General features: G+C 65.7%; 3 protein-coding genes across 3 annotated transcripts; 1 reads left to right on the forward strand and 2 right to left on the reverse strand.

The window, feature by feature from the left end:
- Positions 1-281: 281 nt before the first annotated feature.
- FCER1G (Fc epsilon receptor Ig) lies at positions 282-2,244 on the reverse strand. Its single transcript, XM_014282723.3, has 5 exons — positions 2,055-2,244; positions 1,596-1,687; positions 1,370-1,411; positions 1,024-1,044; positions 282-633 (listed from the first exon to the last, which is right to left on the reverse strand). Exons 1-5 carry the CDS (start codon positions 2,110-2,112, stop codon positions 577-579), a joined length of 270 nt encoding a protein of 89 aa, XP_014138198.1. The 5' UTR covers positions 2,113-2,244; the 3' UTR covers positions 282-576.
- Positions 2,245-2,678: 434 nt separating this feature from the next.
- On the reverse strand, positions 2,679-8,521 carry NDUFS2 (NADH:ubiquinone oxidoreductase core subunit S2). Its single transcript, XM_055696523.1, has 14 exons — positions 8,411-8,521; positions 8,192-8,295; positions 7,155-7,345; positions 6,336-6,456; positions 6,029-6,141; positions 5,844-5,918; positions 5,603-5,680; positions 5,283-5,368; positions 4,800-4,919; positions 4,523-4,652; positions 3,847-3,942; positions 3,525-3,608; positions 2,949-3,006; positions 2,679-2,846 (listed from the first exon to the last, which is right to left on the reverse strand). The coding sequence occupies exons 1-14, from the start codon at positions 8,512-8,514 to the stop codon at positions 2,809-2,811; spliced, it is 1,398 nt and encodes a 465-aa protein (XP_055552498.1). The 5' UTR covers positions 8,515-8,521; the 3' UTR covers positions 2,679-2,808.
- Positions 8,522-11,207: 2,686 nt separating this feature from the next.
- Positions 11,208-15,639, forward strand: ADAMTS4 (ADAM metallopeptidase with thrombospondin type 1 motif 4). Its single transcript, XM_055697058.1, has 9 exons — positions 11,208-11,376; positions 12,718-13,041; positions 13,229-13,361; positions 13,458-13,628; positions 13,719-14,005; positions 14,085-14,271; positions 14,387-14,562; positions 14,634-14,809; positions 14,898-15,639. The coding sequence occupies exons 1-9, from the start codon at positions 11,245-11,247 to the stop codon at positions 15,307-15,309; spliced, it is 1,998 nt and encodes a 665-aa protein (XP_055553033.1). The 5' UTR covers positions 11,208-11,244; the 3' UTR covers positions 15,310-15,639.
- The last annotated feature ends 10 nt before the right edge of the window (positions 15,640-15,649 follow it).

A 15,649-nucleotide genomic window follows, 5' to 3' on the forward strand; every position in this document is an offset into this window, starting at 1 on the left:
CCACAGAAGCATCTCCTCTGCCCAGAAACACACAGCAGCTGCGGCTGGGCACTGGTTTTACCATCTCCAGCCCCACCGTCCCCCTGTCCCCATGGCTCTATCCCCATCAGATGGTGCCACCATCCCCAAGGGGTCCCTGTCCCCAGCAGGACACGGTGCCACTGTCCCTGTCGAGCACCCAGCCCTGCTGGCAGCTGCCATCATCACTGTCCCCACGCCGTGTCCACCCCCACCAGCAGCCGGTGCCATCGTCACCGTGCCATTACAACACACCCTCCTGCTCTGTTTACACTGGTGCTGCTTTACTGGGTGAGGGGACACAGCACCATGTGCCCCAGGCAGCTCCAGCCCCACACTGGCTCAGGAGGTCCCAGCACAGCAGCAGTGCTCAGGCTGTGCCAGTGCCTGGTCGGGAGGCAGTTCAGGGCCAAACCCAGCCATTTCCAGGGGGGAAAAGCTCCAGTTCTCCATCACAGTCCTGGGGGAGGGAATGGGGGGGGGGCCATAGGGGCGTCCCCAGCTGCTGGGGGGGGATAGGGCAACGAGGAACGTCTGTGGCGCGGCAGCAGGACACAGTCAGGAATGTTTCATCTGGAGGGTTTCATACATCTCCTGGCTCTCACCGCTGAGCCCCTGCATGGGAGAGGGGGTTACGGGGTGCTCACCCCCACCTCACGATGGCCACCCCCCTGCAGGCTGTCACCCCACTATGGGGGCTTCCCACCCAACATCTGCCCCAGGGAAGGGCCCTGGGCTGTTACGGAGTGGGGGGCTGCACCCAAGGTGGGTGCTCCCAGGGGGGGAGTGGGGGACAGGGCACCCTCCCCCAGGTAACAGCGCACATGGGATACAGCACCAGGGTGAGGCGTCCCTACGGGGCGGGACACCCAGTGGGATACAGGCACCCCAGGGGACACGGCACCCCACCAGGGGACATGGCACCCCACCAGGGGACACGGCCGTAGGTAGGGCCCCCCCCAGGACAGGACCCCCCCAGAATGCATCACCCCCAGGCTGACTTACTGCATAGACAGCTTCTTCCTTCTGCTCCAGGAAAGAGAAAGAGAAAGAGAAAGAGCTGAGGGGGGCCAGGATGAGGGACATGGACACACAGACACCCCTGTCCTGCTCTGCCCTCCCCCCCCCCCCCCCTCTAATCCCTGGCAAAGTGGGGGGAAGCCATGAGGTTTCCTGGATTTCTTCCCCTCCCAGCCCCAAGACCACCAGAGCCCTCCCCTCAGCCAATTCCCCTTTGCTTTCCCCTTCCATGGCTACAGCATCAGCTAGGGTGGGTGCTGGCTGAGGGGGCCCGTCCCTCCCAGGGTACCCCAGCCCCAAACCACCCAGAGTCCTGGCTGCCCTTTGCTACCTCCTTGCCGGCTCCCCGCTGCGATGCTCGGTGAACCAGGAACTGCAGGGGGGCGAAGGGATTGCCCGAAATAAAAAATAAACAAACAAAAGAAATAAGAGGAAAAAGCCTCAGCGTAGGTGGGGAAGCCCTGGGAGCTCTGGCCTCCTGGGGGTCCCCCCCCAAAAAACAGGGTGTGCCAGGGGTTTAGCTGGTCCCTGAGATGAGGCCGGATCCTGGCACTCACCTTCAGGCGGCAATAGAGGACGGTGAGTACAATGCCATAGAGGAAGAGGATGGCATCCAGGACATAGCAGATCTCCGGCTCCATCAGGGCCTCTGGGGACAATGGGAGGGTGGGAGGGTGTCCCGGGTCAGCATGGCCCCAGGATGGGTCCCGCACCCATCCTGGCTGCTGAGAGCTCAGCTCCGCCACCTCCAAGCATCACCACTTTCTGCATGCTGCCAACAGCAGAGGGTCCCGGGGGATCCCAGGTGGCACCAACACCCCCTTGGATGGTGTCGGAGAGCACTGGAGCCCACCAGGACCTTCCCTGGGGCGCCCCTCCCTAACACAAGTACCCTGGGAGGGGCCTTCGATGGATCCTGACTCACACCAAACGGCGAGTACGCGGTTGAGAGCGCCAGCCCAATGGCCATGCACCCACCCAGCTGCTCCCTATCCCCGCAGGACCCCCATCCCCACCTGTGGCTGGGGTCCACAGCAGCAGCAGGGCAGTGGCGAGCAGCAGGCGGGTGCCCATCCCTCCACGAGGCCCCGCGCGAGGTCCGGCCGGTCGGGGCTATCGTGCCGCAATCAGCAACTGCGGAGCCAGCGCCACCGCCACCCCCTCCCCGGCCGGCTCGCACCGCCTCTGCTGGCTTCCCCCCTCCTCTGGCCCTGGGGAACTGGCCCGCGCAGCCGTCCCCGCTTCCCACAATGGGCGGTGGGGATGTTGCTCAAGGGCCCAGCGAGCTGTCCCCGCGGTCCCCACGTGCCACCCGCCGTCCCTGTGCCCAGCCCACCCTGGCCCTGGTGGTACCGCAGCTCCCTCAGCCCTGCTGCGGTCAGCCACAGGGGCTGCAGGAGCACCCACCAGCCCCGGGGTGGACGAAGGCTGTCGGAGAAAGCCTGCAGGAATCAGCAGCACCCAAACCTGGGCTGCTGCAGGTGAAACTCTGTGGGTCCCCCCGGGCTCCTCCCGGCCATGGAGGGGCCTGCCACCACGGGAAGGGGAAGCTCTTGACCACAAGCCTCACATGGGAAAGGGAGGAGGGTTTCACCAGGCTTTGGCTGGATAAGGGAAGAGGCAGAGATGGGGCACTGGCCTGGAAGGACCCAGTTTAGTCTTTATTTGACTCAGATGAAGAAGGGTGCACGCGGAGGGGGGGGGGCAAGGGGGACCCTTCCGCCCAGAGCAGCACACACAGCAGGAGATGGGCACAGTGGGGCTGGCACCTCACCGATCCACCTCCCCGAAGACGATGTCCTGTGTGCCTGCAGGAGGGAAAGAGGGGTCATAGCATGACCAGCCCCCCACAATGGGGCAGAAGCCCCCCCGGTAGCCATGGGAGCCCCCAGTCCAAAGAGGGAACATACCAATAATGGCCACGACATCTGCCAGCATGTGGCCCTGCGACATCCGATCCAGACCCGCCTGAAGCAGAGCACAAGGGACCCCCATCAGTCCACAGCCCCCTCTCCAGAGCCCCCCAAGCACCCACCACCCTGGCCCCAGGCCTGCCCAGGCAGGCAGGGACAGCTCCGCTTCCCGGGTTTGCAAAACAATAGTGACCACACAGGGCCTGGTGGGGCTCACTGCTTCCGGAGCGAGCGGGTGCTGTGGTGGCAGAGGGCCCACCCCCCCCCCACCCTCGCCCGTGGTGGATGGGCAGACAGGGGAGGGGGTGCTGCCCCAGCCAGCGTGACCCGCTGGGGAGGAGCTGGGGGAAGTGGTCAGTTATCAGCAGAAAAAGGAAACCAGCTCTAACGGCAGAGGCACGAGAGGCGAGCTGGAGTCACAGCAGACGTGCTGGGGCTGCGGCGGAGCAAGCCCAGCAAGGAGAGCGGGAAAGAGCACTCATCCCAGGCTGCACTTGTCCCCTCCAGCCCAAATCCCACCCGCACCGCAGGTACCAGCATGGTGATGCCACCAGCCACCCCAGCCTCTCCTACCAGGTGAGCGAATCCAGGTGCTTTGATCTTGCAGCGGTAGGGGCGGCTGCTGCCGTCTGAGACAAGATAGACACCAAATTCGCCCTGCAAGGACACAGGAATGGGGTTGGTGACATGGTGACGCTGCTGGGGGGCTGAGGCTCTGCATCCCAGCCGCACTGTCCAGCCCTCAAACATCAGTCTGGTACAAGAGCAGAGTCTTGGGGACAGGACAGCCCACCCAGTCAGTGACACAAGCAGCACGACGTCCCCAGAGAGTGGCACGGGACACCTTTCACCACAACAGAGCCCACTGTCCCCGTAACGCTATGAGAAGTTGCACCTTGGGGGCCTCAATAGCTGTGTAGGTGGCTCCAGGGGGCACCTGGTAGCCCTCCGTGTAGAGCTTGAAGTGATGGATCAGGGACTCCATGGACGTCTGTGGAGAGAGGAGGGCGCAGTCACCAAGGGCGAGCAGCCCTGTGCAGGCAAGAAACGCTGCCCATCTCCTGCCTGCGCCTCGGCGGCTGGTGACAGAGCGCAAAGCGTGGGAACCAGGGTGGTGGCCACGTTCATATGGCCACTGGCCATAACAAGCATGTGGAATGACGAGGCAGGGCACTGCCAGATCTCTTCCATGCCCGCTTCTGCTCTGCCAGCACCTGCCCTCACCAGAGTGGCTTTTTGGCCAAGCTGGGCTGGGCAAGGAAGAGCCAGGGCAGGGAGATTCCCTTCTGCTGCACGGGGCCAGGCTGCTGCAGAGCTCAGGCGCAGCTTCAGCAGGCAGCGAACCCTCCCGGCACAAAGCCGTGCTCCCTGCCCAGATGCTGCCAGACCCGGCAGGGACAGCACACAGCAGGCCAGGCAGTCCCCAGCTGAGCCGGGGAACAGACGCAGCAGCAAATAACATCAGCAAAAGCCTCAGCGGAAGCATCTGACATGCCCAACAGCGTTTCCTGCTCGCCAGCACCAACACGCAGCCAGCAGCGAGGCCCGGTGCGGGAAGGCAGCGTGTTTACCTTCATTTCTGCCCGCTTCGGAGGGGAGACTTTGGCATCATCTACTTTGATCTCCCCCTCAGGCATCTTGTTGAGGCACTGGAGGATGATACGGAGGGACTGTCGCATCTCTTCCACACGGCACAAGTACCTGTGGGACCCCCACGCTGCTCAGGACCCCACGCCCAGCATAGTGGGCGCCCCATGGGGAAGCCGCAGCCTCATCACAGCCCCACAGTGGAGGTGTGACCCTGCCAAGGCCTCCCGCAGCCCCCGGCAGAGACAGCACGTGGTTTACCTGTCATAGCAGTCGCCCCGGGAGCCGATGGGGACGTCGAACTCCACCTGGTCATAGACGTCGTAGGGCTGGGTCTTGCGCAGATCCCAGTGGATCCCCGAGCCCCGGAGCATCACCCCACTAGGTGGAGGGAGGTGGGTGAGCAGCCCCACGCCAGCTCCCGGCCCTCCCCACACCCCAAAATGGACCCCGACACAGGGGAAAAAAGCAGCCACATATCCCCCGCCTGCACACTCCCCACAGCCCTGAGCAGCAGCCACAGGATGGTGGCTCAGGGACATCAGGCGAGTAAAGCCAGGCAGGACACAGTGTCACAGCTCTTGCCAAGCTGTGGTCGCCGGAGAGCTGCCATCAGGCCCTGAGGCAGCTCCAATCAGCCACGGGGACGCCTGCAGTCAGGGCTGAGACCTTCAGACACAGCTGGGCAGGGGCAGGAGGCTGATCCACCCCCTGCCAGGCATCCCTGGGAGCCACTGGACCCACCTGAACCCATAGTTGAGAGCCTCCTCTGCCGTTATCACCCCAATGTCAATGGTGCGGTTCTTCCAGATGCGGTTGTTTGTGAGCATCTGCAGGCAGCAAGGTGTTAGTCACCCGTCCCTCGCACCGGCTGCCCTCCCCAGCTGCACACCCCCTTTCCTGACCTGTGTCACCTTGTCACTACTGCCACAGGAGGAATAACCCCGCGCTGCCCGTGCCCAGAGGATAGGCAACGCAAGACTCCAGCCCTCAGAGTGCTGGGAAATGGGGACTGTCCCTCTCTCCCAGGTTTCAAGCATAAGTCTGGCTCCCATCCTGCTCACCTCCTCCACCTCATCTATCCGCATGGAGAAATTCTTCACAAACTCATAGATGTCATCCATCAGCCCCAGGGGCAAGTCCTGCACAGGAAGAGAGGGACGTCAGCCCACACACAGCCAGCGGCACTGGGGACACGGGCAGGGAGGCAGGGGAAGGGTGGTCATCCATCCAGGGACACCTCGCACATCCCCGCCAGATGGGAAGGGCTCTGCAGGAGCCACGGTACAGCACAGCCACCCTTACCTGGTGCACCCCACCGGGGCGGATGTAGGCGGCGTGCATCCGTGCCCCTGAGACCCGCTCGTAGAACTCAAACATCTGTGAGGACAGAGGAGAGCCCACTGCTCCACGGCATGGCCCCGCGGGCAGCACCGAGCCACAGATTTGCCCCTATGCCAATCCCCCGGTGTGGCTGTGCTGCACTTTACCTTCTCCCTCTCCTCAAACATCCAGAAAAAGGGGGTCATGGCCCCAATATCCAGTGCGTGTGTGGTCACAGCCATGATGTGGTTGAGCAGCCGGGTTATCTCTGCGAAAAGGACTGGGGGCAGAGAGGGCACAGGTGGCTGAGCACCTCGGGCCTTGTGCCCCCTCCTTGGGGAGAGCAAACAGGGGCTGAGCCCCTAGAAAGCCGAGAGCTATGAGCTCTCAGCAGGGCAGGCAGGAGTGCCTGCCTCTGGGATGGGAGCTGGAGCCTCACAGAAACAGTGTGGGGACGTGCAGGTACGCCCTCACCTCGGATCCACTGAGCCCGCAGGGGCGGGCGGATGTTGAGCAGCTTCTCTACGGCCAGGGAATAGGCCTGCTCGTTGCACATCATGGAGACATAGTCGAGACGGTCAAAGTAGGGCAGTGCCTGCCAAAAGAAATGTCCCTGAGTGGCAGCAGCTGGCACCTGCAGCCGGGTAGCAAACACCCAGGACTGATGGAGAGCACTCAGAAGCTTCACCGCAGCTGGGGAGTGCTGGGACGCAGCCACCAGGCGCAGTGTCCTCCCAGTTCAGGGAGCACCAAGCACGACAGCAGCTGTAAACGCAGCCCAGAAGCTCCAGCTCCAGGCTGGAGTGGACACATGGACAGCCCTGCCTTGGGATAAGGCATGAAGGAAGACAGAAAACATCCCTCTGCCAGTTTTCACAGACACTGCAAGGGCCCCAGTCCCTTGTGCATCCTCAGCTGAAAACTGTCACTGCCACACAGCTGAGCGTGGGTGCTGTCCTGAGCTGCCGCAGCCAGCCAAGGCAGTGCCCCCCCGACCAGTCCTGAGCTATTTCAAGCTCCATTTCTCCTGCCAACAGAAAGATTAAAATCCAATCAGGATAATAAATCAGTGGGGCTTGTTTACAAACCCTGCTGCAAAACCCAACAGGCAAATAATCCCTTCCCAGTGCACCAAGGAAACTGCCGATGCATCCAATCAGACAGCTGCAGACAGATGGACACCAGCAACCCCTCAGCTCCTAGTTTTCTCACCCCAAAAGAACACCCCTGTCTCTCCCCAGACAGACACCAGCCCCTGGGATGGGGAAGCGTTGGGAGCCCACTGTACCTTACCTGGAGGTACGTCTTGTACTCTATGAGCTTCTCAGTGCCTCGGTGCAGGAGGCCAATGTGGGGGTCACACTTCTTCACCGTCTCCCCGCTCAGCTCCATGACCAGCCGCAGGACCCCATGGGCAGCCGGGTGCTGAGGCCCAAAGTTTATGGTCAAACTTGAGACTTTCTTGTGAGCCAGAGGGTCCCTGTCTGCTCAGGGAGCAAAGAGGAGAGTCAGACAGGGAGGAACATCCACCCCCAGAGGCACCACTGCCCCCAAGAGTGCTCGGCCTTTCCCAGCAGCACAGGCACGCAGAGCGGATGCTGGACAGACGTTCAAGCCGAGCTCAGCGCTTGGCCGGACATCAGGAACACAGCGTCCCGACCGCCAGCTCCAGTCTCAGCTCAACGCAAGACCCCTGGGCCAGGTCCAAGGGCCTCCTGGGAGGCTCAGCCTGCGCTGACCGCTCTCCCCGGAGCGCAAGAAGCCAGGGAGGAGCCGGGGCTGCAGCAGAGACCAGGCACGGGGAGTTTTGCAGAACCAGCAAGGAGAAGCAAGGAAGGAGAAGCTCAAAGCCCGTCACAGGAGCCCCTTGCAGCAGCTTAGGGGGGCACAGGTGGGGCTAAAGCTCCCAGCGGACTCGCCCCCTACACCCACATCCCTTGAAACCTGGGCACCCACGGGACACGCCGGAGAACAAGGCAGACCTGAGCCCCACTGAGTCCTTGCAGGGCACTCCCCAGCCCCACGTAAGCCCCACTGGGCCCTGAGCACACCCCACGCAGACCCGAGCACCCACAGGGCATCCGAGGAACGCCGGTCCGGCTCTGGAGCCCACTGAGCCCCCCCGAAGGCCCCCAACACCCCTCCAGGGCTCACCCGCGGCCCCTGACACCCTTCCAGAGCCTCCAGATCCCCTCCAGGCCACCCGAAGGGCTTCAGAGCACCCCCAGAGCCTCGGCTCGCTGCCCCGGGCCCACCCAGGGCCTCAGCCTCTCTCCCCAGGTTTTCCCCCGGGCCCAAGAGCCCCGGCCTCCCCCGCCAGGGCCCCTCACCGTTCCAGGGCGGCGGCACCCACTTCTCCGTCTCCTTGCTGGGGTACATGACGGCGCCGGCGTACTGCTGGGCCCACTCCACATCGGGCTGCCACTGGTGCGCCCTGCGGGACGGGGACAGGCCGTGAGGGGGGGGGGGGGGGGGGGGGCCGGCCCTGCCGCCCCCAGCCCCGGCCTCCCGCCGCCGCCCCCGGCCCCCCGGCTCCCCGCCGCTCTCACCGGGCCGGGGCCAGCCCCAGCCGCGCCGCTGCCCGCAGCCCCGAAGGTGCCCGCAGCCGCCCGAGCGCCCGCAGCGCCGCCATCTTGCCCTTGGCACTGCGCATGCGCCGCCCCCCCCGCGCCGCTGCCAGGGGGCGGGGCCGGGCGCCATGCTTGGGGAGGGCAGGCGAAGCCCGCAGCGCCGCCATATTGGCTGCGGGGGGCCCCGCCGGCGCTGGTATTAAAGGCAACAGGAAACGGCCGTGGGCGTTGCCGCCATCTTTGTGTCGGGCAGAGGCTGATGCGGGGCGGGGTGGCCTCGTGGGAGGGGACGGAGGGCACTGCGGCGGGCACGGGCACGTGGACGGAGGGGATGGAGGGGGCAGAGGGGACGGGGTGAGCAGTATGTGGCGGGCGAAAGAGGAGCACGGTGTCTTGGCGTGATGGCGGGGGGACGTGTGTCCCCAGACCCCCCTGCTCAGGGGCCGCTGCAGCTGGGGGTGGCCCCTGCCGCCTTCTGTGACACCCACAGTGTCCCCGTGCGGGTGCTGGGGGGACAGGTACCGGGCTGCCATGAGGATGCTGGGTGGGGGTGACCAAAATAGTCCCGCATCCACCCGCGCCAAGCACACCCCCACCCCCGCCGTTGGGGAGTTCCCAGACTCTGGCATCTGGACTTGGCCCCCCTGCCAGGGGACACGGGGACCATCCCGCTGTGCCAGGACCCCCCATGTCCCCTGTGCCCTCCCCCCCCGTGTCCCCACAGCCGTGGGGTCGTGCTGGTTCCCGTGGCCTTCTCCTGCATCACTGTCCCCAGTGACGTCAGCAGCCAAACCCACGTCAAGGCTGTTCCTGAGGTCACGCAGCGCAGCGTGAGTCATGGCGGCTGTGCAGGCTGATGCTGCCCAGATGTTGCCCACTGGCTGCCCCCCCTGCCCCTGGCACGGGGCCACCCTGCTGGGGCTGGGTCCAGCCTTGGGCAGGGGAGCTGGGCCAGGACGAGCCCCTGATGCTGAGCCCTTGCCAGCACCCAGGGGTGCCCCATGGCTCAGACAGCAGGCCTGTGGGGGATGCTGGAGCTGGGGATACTGAAGCTGGAGAGATGCTGGAGCTGGGGATACTGAAGTTGGGGGGATGCTGGAGCAGGGGCTGCTGGAACTGGGAGATGCTGGAGCTGGGGATACTGAAGTTGGGGGGATGCTGGAGCAGGGGCTGCTGGAACTGGGAGATGCTGGAGCTGGGGATACTGAAGTTGGGGGGATGCTGGAGCAGGGGCTGCTGGAACTGGGAGATGCTGGAGCTGGGGATACTGAAGTTGGGGGGATGCTGGAGCAGGGGCTGCTGGAACTGGGAGATGCTGGAGCTGGGGATACTGAAGTTGGGGGGATGCTGGAGCAGGGGCTGCTGGAACTGGGAGATGCTGGAGCTGGGGATACTGGAACTGGGGGGATGCTGGAGCCATCAGATGACAGAGAGGGTGGATTCTGCATGTGGCTGAAGGTGGCGGATGTTGGCCAGAGCAGATGTCAGACCCTGGGGATGCCAGCTGTGCCGGATGCCAGAGGCAGCAGATGCTGCAGCCCGTGGGATGCTGGCTCCGGTGGATGCTGGCTGTGGCAGATGCTGGAGCCTGGCGGATACTGCACGTGCTGGCTGCTGGCCACGCAGGTGCCAAGGCCATGGCGAGCTCTCGGTGGGCTCCACGTTCCCATGGCGGCACTGTTCCCGCACACGGGTGGGTGCTGGGCAGGTGCCGTCCCAGCCAGGCCCGGCTGCGGTGCTGGCGAGGTCCCGTGGGTGCAGCCCAGCACTGCTGGGGCACCAGCACAGAGGCTCTTTGTGCGGCAGCGCCGAGTGCCACCGGCTCCCTTTGTGCCAGGCCGCGTCACCCTGTTGTTCTCCTTGGGGACGGCGGGGATGGCACCGGCACCAGCACCCCTATGGCAGCACCCAGGGGACCCCCAGACAGGAGTGCTAAGGGGTGCTGGGGCAGGGAGGGCAGCTGGGCCCTGCCCCCTCGTTCCGAGAAGGGAGGAAGCAGGATGTGGCCCATGTCCTGCCCAGCTGGGCTGGGGGCCAGGAGGTGACTCCGGTGTGACACACGGGTGGCCCTGCTGGGAAGTGCGGACATGGGGAGGGGACAGGCGGGCTGGCACCGGAAGGCTGGGATGAGGGGACAGGAAGGGATGGGGGGCATAGGGATGAATGAAGAGGATGAGGATGGATGGGGCAGGAGTGGATGAAGAGCATGAGGAAGGATGGAAGAGACAGGATGGGAAAGGATGGAGGGGATGGGCAGGGATGGAGGGGACAAGGTGGGATGAGGAGGATAAAGAGGGATGAAAGGGACCAGTAAGGATAAAGGGGACAGAGCAGTGGGGTGTTAGGGGGCAGCGGGTGCTGCAGGGTGGGAGAGCACCCTGGGGTGCCCCCAGCCCCGTGCCCACCCTGGGCACACCAAGGCTGCCCCCAGCAGACACCTGCACTGCCCCTGGCCCCTGCTGCCCTGCGGGTGCCCTGCAGCAGTTCCGGAGAGAGGGTCCCGGTGAGGGGACCCCAGCAATGGGGTCCTGGTGAGGGGGTCCCTGTGCAGGTGAGGGCGTCTTGGTGCAGGTGGTCCCAGTGAGGGGGATCCCAGCGAGGGTGTGTCGGTGAGGGGGATCCCCCGGCTCGGGCCAGCTCCCTGGGGACCCTGCTCTGCCTTCCCGGAACGACGGGGGGGGGGGGGGGGGGGGGCCGGGGCTCCCTGCCGCGCTCCGCCCGCCCGGGGCCGCCTCTCTCGCCCGTTAAAAGGAGGCGGCGGGGGCAGAGCCGGCGGGGACCTGTTGTCGCGGCGCTGTCGCGGTGCCCGGGCCATGCGCCGCGCGCTCCTGGCGCTCCTGGTAGCCGCCGCCGCCGGTGCCGCGCGTGGACCCGCCTGTCCCGTAACGGCACCGGACGAAGCCGGGGCACGGTCCCGCGTGGGGCCGGCCCCGAGGAGAGCCAAGGTACGGCTGGGCCGGGACACGGCAGACCGGGATGGAGCGGGACTGACCGGGATGGGATGGGATGGACGGGGACACACCGGACGGGGACTGACCGGGACGGGCTGGGATGGACGGAGATGGGACGCACCGGACCGGAGTGGAGCGGGACTGACCGGGATGGGCTGGGATGGAGAGAGATGGAACACACCGGACTGGAGTGGACTGGGACTGACTGGGATGGGATGGGATGGACTGGGACACTCCGGACCGGTACTGACTGGGATAAGCTGGGATGGACAGAGATGGGACACACCGGACCAGAGTGGACCGGGACTGACTGGGATGGGATGGACTGGGACCAGGATAGGCTGGGATGGACCGGGACGGACCAGACCGGGACGGACCGGGACTGACTGGGATGGGATGGACCGGGACGGACCGGGACTGACTGGGATGGGATGGACTGGGACCAGGATAGGCTGGGATGGACCGGGACGGACCGGGACTGACTGGGATGGGATGGACTGGGACCAGGATAGGCTGGGATGGACCGGGATGGACCAGACCGGGACGGACCGGGACTGACTGGGATGGGATGGACCGGGACGGACCGGGACTGACTGGGATGGGGTGGACTGGGACCAGGATAGGCTGGGATGGACCGGGACGGACCAGACCGGGACGGACCGGGACTGACTGGGATGGGATGGACTGGGACCAGGATAGGCTGGGATGGACCGGGACGGACCAGACCGGGATGGACCGGGACTGACTGGGATGGGATGGACCGGGACGGACCGGGACTGACTGGGATGGACTGGGACCAGGATAGGCTGGGATGGACCGGGACGGACCAGACCGGGACGGACCGGGACTGACTGGGATGGGATGGACCGGGACGGACCGGGACTGACTGGGATGGACTGGGACCAGGATAGGCTGGGATGGACCGGGACGGACCAGACCGGGACGGACCGGGACTGACTGGGATGGGATGGACCGGGACGGACCGGGACTGACTGGGATGGGATGGACCGGGACGGACCGAACAGTGGTGGGCTGGGACCGGGATGGACCGAGACATAGCGGACCAAGACGGACCGGGACCGGGATGGGCGGGCTCTGGGATACTTCGAGCCGAGATGGGCCGGGCCAGGGGCGGGCCGGGGCGGGCTTCCCCTCCGCCTCCAGGGGCGCGGCCGGGACCCGCCCCGAGGGGGCGACCGGGGCCGCGGGCGGCCGGACTGGGACACGCTGGTGCAGGGCCCAGAGACACCGGGGTGTGCCGGGCTGGCACGGGCACGGTGCTGGGGGGCACGGGCTGGCGCCGGTGCCCTGCCCCAGCGCCCCTCTTCCCGACAGCGCTTCGCCTCGGTGCCGCGGTACGTGGAGATGCTGGTGGTGGCGGACGAGTCGATGGCCCAGTTCCACGGCGCGGGGCTCCACCGGTACCTGCTGACGGTGCTGGCGGCGGCCGCCCGGTCCTTCCGGCACGGCAGCCTGGGCAACGCGGTGGAGCTGCGGGTGACGCGGCTGGTGGTGCTGGGCCAGGGCACCCCAGGGCCCCCCACCACCTCCAACGCTGCCCAGATGCTCCGCAACTTCTGCCAGTGGCAGAGGGGGCTCAATGTCCCCGACGAGGACAGTCCCCTCCACTTTGACACCGCCATCCTTTTCACCCGGCAGGTGTGTGTGGGGTGAAAGCTGGGGGGTTATTGTGGGGGTACTGCAGGGCTCTTTGGGGTCCCTGCAGGGTGGTCGTGAGCTGGCAGGGTCCCTGGGTGCCCCTCAGATGGGCCCACCCCAGAGAGTTTGGGTGCTGGCTGGGCTTGGGGTGCCCTGGAGCACCTCCCCATGCTCTGCCTGCCCCCAGGACCTGTGCGGGGCAGCCACCTGCGACACGCTGGGCATGGCTGACGTGGGCACCATCTGTGACCCCGAGCGGAGCTGTGCCATTGTGGAAGACGATGGGCTACAGTCGGCATTCACAGTCGCCCATGAGCTGGGTGAGCAGCGGGGGCCAGCATGGGGGGGACACACACAGCACACCTACTGCCACCCATGAGCCCCTCCAGGGCTGACACCACTGTCCCTCGGCACAGGCCACATCTTCAACATGCTGCACGACACCTCCCAGCCCTGCCAGGAGCTGAATAGCCGCTCTGGAGCCACGCGCCACATGATGGCCCCTGTCCTCTCCTCGCTGGATCCCGGTGAGGTGTGGTCCCCCTGCAGCACCCACTTCATCACTGACTTCTTGGACAATGGCCACGGTACGACCCAGCACAGGGGATCCTGGTGCAGCCACATCCCATCTCGGTGCTCTCAGGGACCCCTGGTGTAGCAGTGCCATGTCCCCGCAGGTCACTGCCTCCTGGACAAGCCCCTGGAGTGGCTGCAGCTGCCCTCAGCGCTGCCGGGCAGCACCTACCCAGTGCTGCAGCAATGCCAGCTCACCTTCGGGCCCCACTCGCGGCACTGCGGTGACCTGCAGCCGCCCTGCGCCTCGCTGTGGTGCACCGGCCACGTCAGTGGCCGCTCTGTCTGCCAGACGAAGCATTTCCCCTGGGCCGATGGCACACCGTGCGCGCCGGGCAGGGTCTGCATGGATGGGCTCTGCGTTGGCACTGGCCGCCTGCAGGAGCTCACCGTGAGTCCCGGAGAGGCGGCGGGGTGGGCACTCACCCACCAGCTCAGGTTTGACACTCCCTGTTGTTTTCTGGCTGCAGACACCTGTGGACGGTGGTTGGGGGCCATGGGGGCCATGGGGCAGGTGTTCACGGACCTGCGGTGGTGGCGTCCAGCTCTCCCACCGCAACTGCACCGCGCCGGCACCTCGCCATGGTGGCCGGTACTGTGAGGGGAAGCGCACCCGCTTCCAGTCCTGCAACGTGGAGGAGTGTCCCGGCAGCACCCGTGAGTGGGGCTGGCCAGGGGTGGGGAGCAGGGGTTGCACCGGTCCCCGGTGCAGGTTATGGGGGCAGGCTGGGGGCTGCTGCCGGTGCCGACTGTGCCACACTGCTGCCGGCAGCCCTCACCTTCCGGGAAGAGCAATGTGCCGCCTACAACCATCGCCCTGACCTCGTCAAGGGGCTCCCAGCCCCCCTGGACTGGGTGCCGCGCTACAGTGGCGTCTCTGAGCGGGACCAGTGCAAGCTGACCTGCCAGTCCCAAACCCTGGGCTACTACCATGTGCTGCAGCCAAGGGTGAGTGTTCCCCTGTCCGCCAGGCACCCCAGGGTGCCGCCGGCAGGCGCTGAGGCTGTGCCATGCCACAGGTGGCCGACGGGACGCCCTGCTCCCCTGAGAGCACGGGGGTGTGTGTGCAGGGCCGCTGCATCCCTGCTGGCTGCGACCGCGTCATTGGCTCCAAGAAGAAGTTCGATAAATGCATGATGTGCGGTGGCGATGGCTCCAGCTGCACCAAAGTCTATGGCTCCTTCACCAAACCCCGGTAAGCACCCCAACGGTGGCGGTGGGACTGGGGGCATGCCACCTGCCGGCTGCCATCATCTCCCCTCCAACCTCACTGTGCCCCACAGCTATGGCTACAACGACGTGGTGACCATCCCGGCAGGTGCCACGCACCTCCTGGTCCGGCAGATCTCGGCGCAAGGCGGTGAGGATGTCTTCCTGGCACTGAGGCAGCCGGCTGGCAACTCCCTCCTCAACGGTGGCTATGTCCTTGTGCCTTCCCCGACTGACGTGGTGCTGGCGGGTGGTGCGACCCTGCGCTACAGCGGGGCCACGGCAGCCACCGAGATGCTGGCAGGCCGGGGGCCGCTGCGTGAGCCCCTGGTGCTGCAGGCACTGGTGGTGGATGAGCGGCGCCCACCAAGATTGAAATACAGCTTCTTTCTGCCCCGGGCGCAGAGAAGCCCATCAGCAGCCTGGGAGAGGCAGAAAGCCGAGATCCTGGAGATCCTCAGGAACCACCGGCACAAGCAGCAGTGACACAAGCCCATCGGGGCTGTGGCTCGGCCAGGGAGCGATCCCAGCGGCACCGCAGCTCCTATTTATTTGGTTATTTATTGTCCATTGGCAGCCAGGACACTGTCCATGGAACGGCATCGGGCAGCCCCTCAGCAGAGCTCCAGGGGCTTGTGCCACGCAGGGGACAAACCCCGGTGCAGGTAACCGCATCTACCTCAGCCCTTGCATGGGCAGAGTGGGGTGGCCCCCTGGGCAGGCCCCAGGGGTCCCCGCCCTGGCTGCAGTCCCCCCTGGCACAGCCACTCAGCTGTGATTTATTGCATTGCTGTTATTTAAAGCTATTTATGGAGCTGACTAGCGT

The sequence above is a fragment of the Falco cherrug genome, chromosome 19, assembly GCF_023634085.1.
Source record: "Falco cherrug isolate bFalChe1 chromosome 19, bFalChe1.pri, whole genome shotgun sequence".
Classification (NCBI taxonomy): Eukaryota; Metazoa; Chordata; class Aves; order Falconiformes; family Falconidae; genus Falco; species Falco cherrug.

Bases quoted from the DNA above. Each gene is read 5' to 3' on its own strand.
- FCER1G (XM_014282723.3), bottom strand. From the start codon at position 2,112: ATGGGCACCCGCCTGCTGCTCGCCACTGCCCTGCTGCTGCTGTGGACC. The intron at 1,412-1,595 runs GTGAGTGCCAGG...GCCCCCCTGCAG, and splicing joins TCCTCTATTGCCGCCTGAAG to TTCCTGGTTCACCGAGCATC. The intron at 634-1,023 runs GTAAGTCAGCCT...TCTCCCATGCAG, and splicing joins AGGAAGAAGCTGTCTATGCA to GGGCTCAGCGGTGAGAGCCA.
- NDUFS2 (XM_055696523.1), bottom strand. From the start codon at position 8,514: ATGCGCAGTGCCAAGGGCAAGATGGCGGCGCTGCGGGCGCTCGGGCGG. The intron at 5,681-5,843 runs GTAAGGGTGGCT...CTTCCTGTGCAG, and splicing joins GCCCCGGTGGGGTGCACCAG to GACTTGCCCCTGGGGCTGAT. The intron at 4,653-4,799 runs GTAAACCACGTG...GGGGTCCCACAG, and splicing joins CGGGGCGACTGCTATGACAG to GTACTTGTGCCGTGTGGAAG.
- ADAMTS4 (XM_055697058.1), top strand. From the start codon at position 11,245: ATGCGCCGCGCGCTCCTGGCGCTCCTGGTAGCCGCCGCCGCCGGTGCC. The intron at 11,377-12,717 runs GTACGGCTGGGC...TCTTCCCGACAG, and splicing joins CGGCCCCGAGGAGAGCCAAG to CGCTTCGCCTCGGTGCCGCG. The intron at 14,810-14,897 runs GTAAGCACCCCA...TGTGCCCCACAG, and splicing joins GGCTCCTTCACCAAACCCCG to CTATGGCTACAACGACGTGG.